We start from the raw sequence: 10,936 nt of genomic DNA on the forward strand, positions 1-10,936 counted from the left end.
ATGACATGTATGCATAAGAACAAGTTTGACAAAAACACAAAATTCCCGTCCCCTCCCTGGTTAATTTGTTTTAAATTAGTGCCAGTCCCCTCGAGTAGGAGTTTGTTTCTCGAGTGTCATCTTCAAACAAACCTCTCATCAGCTCAAGTTTCATGGTAAAGCTTGTGGTATTTTCAACAATACTTCTCTTCCAAAATGCCCGACACAGACGAGGAGTGGAAGCAATACCAGGTCTTCCGCGAAACGGCGGATTCGGAGGAAGAAATGGAGAAAATACATCGTGGAAATCTCAACCAAAATTTAGCTGGTCGGAGGACTGCCTCTGTGGAAAGACTAAAAGAGGAAACTCGCCTTGTACTTCTTGACTTTTTAGGCGCTTTACCACCTGAAAAACTAACAGCTAGGAATCTTACGGTATCTGAGCATAGACCTGAGCGATTAAAGCAGGCACTAAAGCTTTCAAAGAGCCCGAGCGATGCTGCATCCTATGAAAATAGACGACAAAAATTTCAAAATATGGCCGCTCCACTGCGGCGAAAACTCTCATTGAATCTAAAACAAGAAATTGAAAATTTTGATCGACGAAGTCAGCTGAGAAAAAGCCCCACTTCTCCGTGGTAAGTGCTTATTTTAGCATGAGTTTGAGACAGATTTTCCGGTTCAGCGATATTTTTTTTAAACAATTTTTGCAAGTACGTTGTAGTTTTCTTTCTTGTTTACAGTATGTTTATAAAGTACGTCATATATGTTTCCTGTTAGTAGAATATTGTTTTGCTTTCATGCGGTAATTTCCACCAGTTCATACTTACGAACCCCCAGTTCTATTACGCCTGTGCTCTTAGTGTTGTCGAATGTTACATATGTTCCTATTTAATGAAAAATTCCTATTTTACAAACCTTATAATTTTTGTACCCCCCCCCCCCCCCTCCAAACTATCCCAAGCTAAACATGTCAGGTGTATCATGTCATGGCTTATCTTGTGACATGTAGCGGTAACACAGAAATGATTTCTTGGGTATTTGAACAATACAAAATTTGTCATTTGTCGCAGCATGTTTTCAGCACTAGCTAAACTGTTGAGGCATATCATACATGCATGTCACATGTCACCAAGCCAGTTCTAAAGTGTCAAGCTCCCTTTTGTATCTGATAGGTATTTACTCCAACCCATATTCTAGCAGCTTACTGATTGCCTATAAACAATTTCAGATAAAGAAATGTAAAGAAAAGGTTTGTTTTGTATTCTATCTGGAATAGTTTATTTCTAAAATTCCATTTATATTATTTCAAATGATTGATCTCTTATAGATATGATAAAATTTCAAAGTTTTGAAATTCTAGCAATTCCTACAAATTTTCGTTTAAGAACTTCCAGAACTTTCAAGTGTATAGAGTTTTTTTGCTGGTTTTCTAGCATGTTTTTTGAATTATTTAGTGTTGTCATTATTTATGGTGTTGCATGTCACTCCCTACTGGGCTTGGAGCAGGAGGTATTAATCACATGATGATACGTGTGATAGGGTAATGACAGATATACATTATGAAAACAGCAGTAGAAGCATGCCAAATTATCACTGCCTTAGAAACTGATGAAAAATAATATTTGTGACAAAAGTGGGAACAAAATGCGTATCAAATCCTGGTTTTTGTAATAAAACTTGTGAAGAAATATTAGAATGTGATGTCAATGTTAAAAAGCTAAGTAATATGTTATGTATTACAAAAAAACAATTGCCCTCAATTTTAAATTTCCTCTAGACAAAATTTGAAAATGATGAATCTTTTTCTCTCAGCTGTTGAAAAAATCTAATTTTTGTTTATCTGCCTCCCCCACAAATAACCTCATCCATATTTCCTCCTTATATAATGTCTGATGAAAACTAATGCCTTGGTAAATATCATATTATTTGAGGAATTAAACTGCTTATGGTGTGTGCTTTGTAGTCTTTTTTCCCCACAAAAATGATCTTTGAATTTACAGTTTAGAATTTTAGAATACAGAATTCTTTTATATTACCCCAAAAGTCTAAAATTGAATTAAATGTAGGCAACTTCTAAGCTTTTATCTGAAATAATGAATAAGTTAAAAAAGGTTAGCTTCTTATTTTTGTAAGAGTTTTGATACAGTATTTCACAACGGTTTTAATTTTTTGTGTGCTTCATGTTGCCATGTCTTCAAAATGTTGTTGAAACTGACTGCAGCTATTCAACTGATAAAACATGTTGAGAAAACATTTAAGGTACTAAAAATTATTTCTTTTTTCCCATTTTATTTTCAGAGCAAATTATTAAGAAAATAAATAACTCGACTTACCTGTTGTGCATTTGAAAATCTGAGTGGTGATAGTCCAGGAATTCAGAGTGGGCAGGCTATGTTTTCTTTCAAACATCATCATTTCAACTATGAACAAACCCCTCTATATTTGCTTTTATGCTAGAAGTCTGTAAAGAATAAAAACAAACAGGTACAGACTATTTATCTTAGTTGAGCACATTGCTCACTCTGTTGCATTCCTAGATAAATGTTTAATGACCTTTCCCTAGACAAATAATTAAATATTGATGGGCAAAAAGCATGCTTTAATTGCATGGTCTGGCAATTCCATATAAACTTGGAATTTGTTGTGTTGTTTGTGAACATGTAAAAGGGAGTGGTAATGGGACGTTGCCTTTGCCCAAATATGAAATTTAGCAGCAAAACAAAAAGTAAAAGGTAAATTGTTTTGTTGCAGAATTCTTAGAATACAACTTCTTTAGTGATTTAATTTTTTTTTTGGTTCATTTAAAATTTTGAGATCATGCAAAGGGACATTACTGCTTTTATACTTTTCTATGTAGATTAATTGCAGTTAGAAATTGAAATTTTTTTACAGGTATAAAAACTGCAACCATCTTAAAATAAGGGCCAGAAGGTTTGAGTAAGTCACACAATTTCAATCAGTCATATGATGATACTGAGTCTGTTAAACTTTTAAGACACTAAAACCAACTGTGATATTTTCTTTATGACTGAAAAAATATTTGTAAAATCTTAACACTTAACAATTTGTTTGTATACATTCTTCAGGCATTACATCCACATAATAAGCTTCAAGTTTCTCTTCTAGTTTCTCAATCTCATCTCAAGAGCAAAAAATACATGTTTCTAGTACAGCCACCCTTATAAAGTGAACCTTTCCTTCAATGCTTTTACTGAGTATGTTTATTGATTGCACTGCCTTTTAATGTTTAGTTCACATGACATATCAACTGTCCCCTGGACAAATACTCTCGATATATGAGAATAGTTTAGTGAGTCACTAAACTACACCATTGTTACACAGTTTTTTTGTTTTAACAAAATTTGAAATGATTTTCTTTATAAGAGCTTAGGGTTATAAGGTGAATTTTTTTTTGTCAAAAATCAATCCGTAAAGATACATAAACTAAAATATTCCCATAAAAGGGTTTCATACAAAAGGGTGTCAGTGTAAAGTGTGTTACAGTAAGCTAAACATTTTCCTTTTCTTCATAGTGCCCCCAAGTTTCGAAATCGTCCAAACAACCTGAACATCCAGCCCCACTATCCAGAGCACCACGTCCTACCCTCACCCGTCCTGTCTCCAGAGGGGAGAGTGGCAGCTATGCTGGACAAGATCGGCCAGGAAATCATGGAATCTTACCCACACTTACTGGACGAATCAATGGAGATCACAAAAGACTGGGATTTGAGGTGTATCACTTATGAAGATTTTCAGGCAGCCGCCCGTAAAGTCACACTTGATAACAAGCTTGTGGGATGGTCTAAGGTGGCGTTGCTTTGTTTCTTTGCACGGGAGATTGCCATGGAGTGTTCTGAAGAGTTAGATGACAAGGAATTGATACAGCTGGCCGAGTATACGGTCAGGTTTATAGAGGAGACGACAGGGGAGTGGATTGAGAGACAAGGTGGATGGGTATGTACTTCCTTGTTGAAGAGTTTTGTTAAGCTTTGTATTCACTAGTGGCACAATGCAAGCGTAGACACGGGCACAAGTGTATGTTTCTGGTGAAAACAAGCTGTAGATAAGTGAACTACCTCACTAAACTTCTACTCAAATCCGGTCACCATCTTGAAAGACAGGAAGGTTTGAGTTCTGGAATTTGATTGGCCAGATATTGTCACCTGCCATGAATAACCAAGCACTGTGGTTCTATTTTTGTTGTCTTTTGTTTTCACTTAATACAACCAGATGCTAGGGCAAGCGCAAAAAATACAAATTTCCTTTCCTTTTTTTTTTTTGCTTGCGCCTATTGCTGTGTCAACGGGTTTTCACAAACAAAACTCTTGTGATTGCATCTTCATCTGTGTTTGCATCAGTAGTGAAAACTAGGCTTAGAACCTTTTAATTTTATTTTTGCATTTGGGGATACATTAACGGAAAAACATTTACAGTTATCCTGCTTTGGTAACAATAAAAAAGCACAGGACTCCATGCCATCTCTTGTGCCATTGTTTATTGTATTTTGTCCCCTTCCAGGCCGGGATCGAGCTTGAAGAAGACATAATTCTGAACGCTGAGTCTCTCGCCGTGAAATACCGCGAACACCACGAGAATTCGCCCGAGGAGCGCAAGCTCAGGCAAGCCCGGCGTATCAGCGGTCGGCGGTCTAATAGAAACAGTGGTATCAATACGGACACTAGTTCGTGGAATAACTGGGCCAAGTACGGTATAGCGGCAATCGCGGTAGGCATGGGTGTCTGTTACTCCATGATAAGGCACTAGACCATCAAGCCTATACGATTAGATCGTGTAGTATAGGGACAGTTTAACAGGCCCATGATAAGGCACTAGACCATCAAGCCTATACGATTAGATCGTGTAGTATTGGGACAGTTTAACAGGCCCGTGATAAGGCACTAGACCATCAAGCCTATACGATTAGATCGTGTAGTATAGGGACAGTTTAACAGGCCCATAAGGCACTAGACCATCAAGCCTATACGATTAGATCGTGTAGTATAGGGGCAGTTTAACAGGCCCGTGATAAGGCACTAGACCATCAAGCCTATACGATTAGATCGTGTAGTATTGGGACAGTTTAACAGGCCCATGATAAGACACTAGACCCTCAGCCACTGTAAAGAGAGTAGCTGTGATTAGTAGCTACTATCGCGGTTTGTGAAGCCTACATGATTAGATCGTGCAGCATAGCTGTATAGGGACAGTTTAACTGGGCCAAATATACTGTAGCAGCTATTGCCGTAGAAAGGTGTGTCTGTTATTCTATAGTTAGGCACTGTAGACCCTTAGACAGAGTCAACGAAACAGCTTCTATTGTAACCGTTTAAATAAGCCAAATATATAGTGGCTAAGAGTCCGTTTTTTAAGAATTATTGCCCAATTACTTGAGAAGCAACCGGATATAAATTGGGTATTCAGGCATAATGGTTCTGAAAAGGTTTTTTGTTAAATGTGCTAGAGTGTGTTCTATTTATTTTATTTAATAATACACCAAAAACTGGAATCCGACTCTGCCAAGTTTTCGTCAGGGCAGACTACATACGTATACGTAATACGTACGTACGTAAGACGAAAATTTGGCAGAGTCGAATTCCAGTTTTTTTGGTGTATTGATTCATTCTTCTGGTTCGCGAACACGACTATTTGGTCTTTTTGTATTTTATTTAATAAATATATTATTCGAATACCATATCGCGACCTGAAATCTATAGGAAACTATAGCTGTCGAGATTCCATGGGACAAGTTTTGCGCTCAGAGATCTTTGCGTTCCACTACTTGATTTTGTGCTTTTGTTTCTACACACATCCCCTTAATTTTCCCGTGTTTTTCACGCACAATGTAAACTCAACTCAGGGCAAAAGTTTCGGAACTCGATCACCCTGCTGCGCAGGAGTGATAAATACCGCAAGGACAAATTATGACAAAGTATAGCTAGTGTAAGATAAACAAATTATGACAAAGTAGCTAGTGTAAGATAAACAGCCGATCCTGCTGATCCACCGAGATATGTCAGTGGCTATGAAGCTAATGTGCTAAAATTATTAAAAAAATATTCTGAAAAGTGATAGCTATTTAAACATAATTAGCAGTCAAACTGCCTTTGTACATAGAGTTATTTTGGTGGAAATAAAGTCAATATCCTTCAATCCTTGTCCTTTTTGCAGAAATCCTCTCCATAAAGACCACCCCGCCTCATGTTTCCGCATGAAACGACCAACCAGCCTTGTGTGCTGGAAAATGTGTGTGATATTTTATGGAGGCATGTAGTGGGACCATTGGTCGCCCCTTATGTACCCTACCAGGCGCGCGATGGACCATGGGTAGCCTCGCATTGCTCTCCATGCTCGCGATGGACCATTGGTAGCCTCTCATTGGCCTCTGATGCACGCGATGGACCATGGGTAGTCTCTTCTTGCCCTCTGATGCGCGCGATGGACATTGGGTAACTTGACCCCGCAGCCTTATATGGGCGTCCGACTTACCTAAAGAACCCAGAAATTTTCAGGGACGGATTTTTGGAACTCTCACGTATTATGAAGCCGCACGTTAAACAACTTTAATAACCTTCCTCAAACCAAGCAAGCGGTGGACTAGGAACAACCCACCCTCGTGCTCAAGGGCCCTCCAAGTACGGTATACCTTACCTGGCAGGCTCGTACTTTTAGGGAGGGGTGGGGGGCGCTAAAAAGTGGATCTTTGAACAATACCCTTTCTTTCCATGTGAATGCGCAACCCCCACCCCCCTCCCCCTCAGAAAATCCTAGGTACGCGCCTGCCACCTGGGGTCTGAGAGGGGGAGGGTGCATGCATCAGAGGTTGATAGCGATCTAACATGCCTTCTTGGGCTCGCTGTTGTTTATGGGGGATGATGAGTTGGAAGTGTTTTGTTGCGGTTGACAGTACTGCACGATAAACTTGCACCTGTTAAAAAGTCTGTGGTTACCGACAGAGACTTCCTGAGTAGGCGACCTGCTCCGTCACGCCATCCGTCACGCAAGAGAGCGGCGAAAAAAGCCCCTTATGTAAAGCCCTCTTCTCTGGCTGACCTTTTAACGTTGAATTATTTGCTTTTGTTGTTGTTATTTTGTGCGCGCGCAAGTCTGACCCCAAAAAGTCATGTGATTTCTGTTGTCTACTAAAAGACATGGGATGTTGTTCCTTTAATGTTTTTTGTAGCAAAGACTTACTGTTTGAACAAGGAGATAAATTGAATAAGTCATTCACACCTTTTTGTCACGGGTTTCGTTTATAAAAGACAAATAATGACAAAAATTCGAGATAACCATCTACAGATTTTAAGATAAATTTATAGTTCATTTACCAAAATCGAAATAAATACCGCAATAGCTCCCCAAAATAAGCCGATGAAAATGGTTGTCTCCTCACACTTGTGCAAGATGCTGAAAGAAATCCTTTTAAGGTATTAGGAGGCAAAAATAATCATAAAAAACATAACTTAGGGAAATTGAAGAGAAAAGGAAAAGGGAAAAGCAGTTTAATGTGTCTTCGGGTCTGCTAAAAACATATATCTTTTCAACAAATCAGAAGGCATAGTTTTATTTCAAAATGGGTATTTGTACTAATAACATATACACAATTTTCAGTACCGTTTCGAAATGCAAAAAATCGATTCATGTTGCGTTTGCGCAAAGAGATGTTTTATTACTTTGCAATTTGAAGTTTGTTGTTCAAGGCATACTTTTGAGTATTTCCTATGTAAATAGTGATATTGACTTATATTCCTAAAGTGACATACAGATAATGCAAAAGTTCTATTAAAATCAGACGCAAATAACCATATAGTACAATCATCTGCTCATTTTCAACAGCTTACAAAATGCGCTAACCAAAATGTCTACAACAAAAGCGATGATCATTTTTCAATTCTATCTCGTTTCAGTTTTCTCGTTGGTCACGTTGGTTTCGTTGGTTTATGCTACTGGTCATGAAAGTCAGTCTGGCTTGTTCACGGTTCATCCATCTAGACATTCCCTAAAAACAGTGTTGAAAGCAGTACAAGTTGTTGACGACTTCGGGTGCATAGCCGAGTGTTCTCGCGCAAAGGAGTCATGTTCAGCCGTGAATTTTCACAAACGCAAGTCGCCGGACGGCAAGTTCCTGTGCCAACTGCTGGCTGATCGTGGTGACAAGACGGCTTTAATCGAGCAAGACGACAATTACGATTTTATTCGAATGGAAAAGCAGTTTGCCGATACAACGGTATGTGTTCAATGGCGAAGCGGGTGCGCTCTTATACAGAGGTAAACCATTAAAGAGCTTTATCCGCGAGGGATGTAATACAGCGTCTATTAAAATGTTGGTGCGAAGTCTTAACTTTATTATAAATGTGCACATTTTGACATATTTGAGTATTTATAGATAGCTTAGTTTTCTAACGTCGCGAAGTATTAAAATGATACCTTACTAATCCCAAAATTCGGTATGGCATATCATACACACTTGGTAAAACATTCTCCATTCCTTCTTCTATTTGAATAAGAATATATTTAAATTTGCTGATATCATGTCCCCTCCTTCAAGCACGATAATGATACGGGTTTCGACCTTGGTACTGGGGGAAAAGGTTGGACTGTCGCTCAGAGGCGCGTGGACGGCTCGGTAAATTTTGATCGTCCCTGGGTCGAGTACAAGCAGGGGTTTGGTAACAAGGAAGGGGAGTTCTGGTTAGGGCTGGAGAAGATACACGCTATGACGTCACAGAGGCGGTACCGACTGCGATTCGACATGGAGGACTTCGAGGGTAACACGAGCTACGCCGAGTACGATGACTTCAAAGTCGCAGATGAGCCGAACTATTATCGATTGGAAGCTATTGGAAACTATACAGGTGAGGGGAGGGAGCTTTCTGTTTGTATTTGTTAAGATATTTAGGGTTTCTAGATACTTTTAAAAGACAGCTTCAGTGATACCATAATTGTTATCAATTGATATCAAGTTTATCTTTATGACATTCTATAGTGACTGTGATTATGGTACTTGGAAGGAAGGAAAAGACTTTGTATAACGTTGGTTTGGAACTCCTTGTTTTGACGTTCGTCATTGATGGCCTTTTTATGGTTCTAGGAGATGCTGGCGACAGCTTGAGGCTTAATCTCGGTCATAATTTTACAACTAAAGACTTTGATAACGATGACTTTTGTGGTGCAAACTGTGCAATGATGAAGAAAGGGGGCTGGTGGTTTACAAACTGTACAGACGCCAGCCCTAATGGTGAATACTCAACGGCAGCAAAGGATGTGTTACAGGATGGCATGTATTGGAGGGCCTGGCGCAATTGGCAGGCTTTACGGAAAATATCAATGAAAATGCGACCATTCTAGTGCAAAAGAAGTGAACTATCAAAAATACTAGAAGTAAGTGACTAAATACACTTTTTATCAAGATAGAAAAAACATATTTAAGTGAAATTTCTTGTGATAGCTGACAATAACGACACCTTTGTCCCATCTAAATAAATAAAAGAAGAATAACCCGGGAAGAGACTGCCCACTGCGTTTTTTATACTTTAAAATGTTTAATACCTGACCAAATTTCAATAGATTATAAATCTGGTTATAAACATCCTACTTGTAGCAGGGAATACCAAATCATGGACCGTTACAACGGGTTCAAGTCCAAGGCATTACAATGGACCTCCTTTCCTTTAAAAAAAGGCGGAATTTGGGAGATTAATCTGCGGTCGTCCTTGTTGCTTTTCTAACGTTTTTTTTGTTTGTGTACCGAAATATGTCGCAATTTAACCCCTTATTGTTATTTACTATTTTCTAAGTAAGAAGACCAGCAACATCATTATTTTCATTTGTGATTTCTAACTCGAACTTTCGACAACAGCCACAAATCGAACTTATTTCTACTTCCCTTTGCCCAATCGGGAGTCCCATGTGCGTCTTTTGATTTAAGGATAGGGTGAGTCTGGTACAGCTGCAGTTGGCGGAGCATTTGACTCCTGGTTCTGTGGCGGGCTGAGTTTGTGGTTCTCGCCTTTGCTTCGATAATGGTGGTTTTCCTCAGCCCCCCTCCCCCCCCCCAAAAAAAATACAACAAAAAACAATAACAACAACAAAAACACAATTTCGATTCTAAACTGTGTTATTTGGCGAGATAGTAGTCTCCTTCGCAGCCGCTTCTGGATTCGTCACGCTACGTGACGAGTCCATAACTAGGGTCTTGAAAAGGGGGGGGGGGGTCTAAATCCCGTTTCCCGGCCGTTATTTTCGTAAAATCCCGGTGGCTATGCTGTATGTTATACAAGGGAGAGAAGGGGGGGAGGGGAGGGGGGGTGCTGAAAAGAGGGCCTAAATTTAGAAGGGTTAGGAGTCTTAGGAAGTGAAATCCGCTGAGAAGCAAGGTATGATGTTTGATTATCAAAGAGCTCTTAAAATGCGAAAAAATATAAAAATTAACAACGTTTTCAGCATAAACAAGAAGAAATTTGAAAAATCCCGTTCCCGTTAAAGCTTGTTGACTAGTCAGACATGGGCTATATGTGAAACATTAGCAATGCAGTGTTTATTTGATGAATAAATATTTTGGGGGGGGGGGGGGGTTATTAGGAATTGTAAATAACCGAGCCTATTTAAGATTAAAACCGCTGATAGACATCTATTTTCTTTTAAAATCACATTTTAAGACAAAAAGCTGAATCTTGCTGGGAGGTCAAAGAACTAAAGAACTTTTCCATTACGGTGCGCTATATCCCCCCGGATTTTCCTGGCTTCGTTGGATTGAGGGGTGTTGAAGGGGGATTGTGGATCTACGTGGGATACAAATTTCCCTACTATCTCTATTATACTGGCTAGAGAGAGGGTTTCGCGCCCGTGCTATATGTACCACAGGTACCCCAAGATCACAGTGTGTGACGTGATCACGTACTTTGTGACCTAGTTTGCGGTAAACATATGGAGTTAAAATCAGCCGTTCATTCTTGCT

General features: G+C 39.2%; 2 protein-coding genes across 2 annotated transcripts; both read left to right on the top strand.

The window, feature by feature from the left end:
• The first annotated feature begins 87 nt into the window (after positions 1-87).
• LOC5508275 lies at positions 88-6,132 on the top strand. Its single transcript, XM_032377067.2, has 3 exons — positions 88-617; positions 3,516-3,936; positions 4,501-6,132. Exons 1-3 carry the CDS (start codon positions 196-198, stop codon positions 4,744-4,746), a joined length of 1,089 nt encoding a protein of 362 aa, XP_032232958.1. The 5' UTR covers positions 88-195; the 3' UTR covers positions 4,747-6,132.
• Positions 6,133-7,789: 1,657 nt separating this feature from the next.
• Positions 7,790-9,482, top strand: LOC5508286 (ficolin-2). Its single transcript, XM_001628817.3, has 3 exons — positions 7,790-8,206; positions 8,528-8,834; positions 9,071-9,482. Exons 1-3 carry the CDS (start codon positions 7,838-7,840, stop codon positions 9,325-9,327), a joined length of 933 nt encoding a protein of 310 aa, XP_001628867.2. The 5' UTR covers positions 7,790-7,837; the 3' UTR covers positions 9,328-9,482.
• Positions 9,483-10,936: the final 1,454 nt, after the last annotated feature.

The sequence above is a fragment of the Nematostella vectensis genome, chromosome 15 (assembly GCF_932526225.1).
Source record: "Nematostella vectensis chromosome 15, jaNemVect1.1, whole genome shotgun sequence".
NCBI lineage: Eukaryota > Metazoa > Cnidaria > Anthozoa > Actiniaria > Edwardsiidae > Nematostella > Nematostella vectensis.

Excerpts from the sequence above, each read along its gene's own strand:
- LOC5508275 (XM_032377067.2), top strand. The coding sequence starts at position 196 with ATGCCCGACACAGACGAGGAGTGGAAGCAATACCAGGTCTTCCGCGAA. Across the intron at positions 618-3,515 it reads AAAAGCCCCACTTCTCCGTG|TGCCCCCAAGTTTCGAAATC; the intron begins GTAAGTGCTTAT and ends TTTTCTTCATAG. Across the intron at positions 3,937-4,500 it reads TTGAGAGACAAGGTGGATGG|GCCGGGATCGAGCTTGAAGA; the intron begins GTATGTACTTCC and ends GTCCCCTTCCAG.
- LOC5508286 (XM_001628817.3), top strand. The coding sequence starts at position 7,838 with ATGTCTACAACAAAAGCGATGATCATTTTTCAATTCTATCTCGTTTCA. Across the intron at positions 8,207-8,527 it reads AGCAGTTTGCCGATACAACG|CACGATAATGATACGGGTTT; the intron begins GTATGTGTTCAA and ends CCCTCCTTCAAG. Across the intron at positions 8,835-9,070 it reads AGCTATTGGAAACTATACAG|GAGATGCTGGCGACAGCTTG; the intron begins GTGAGGGGAGGG and ends TTATGGTTCTAG.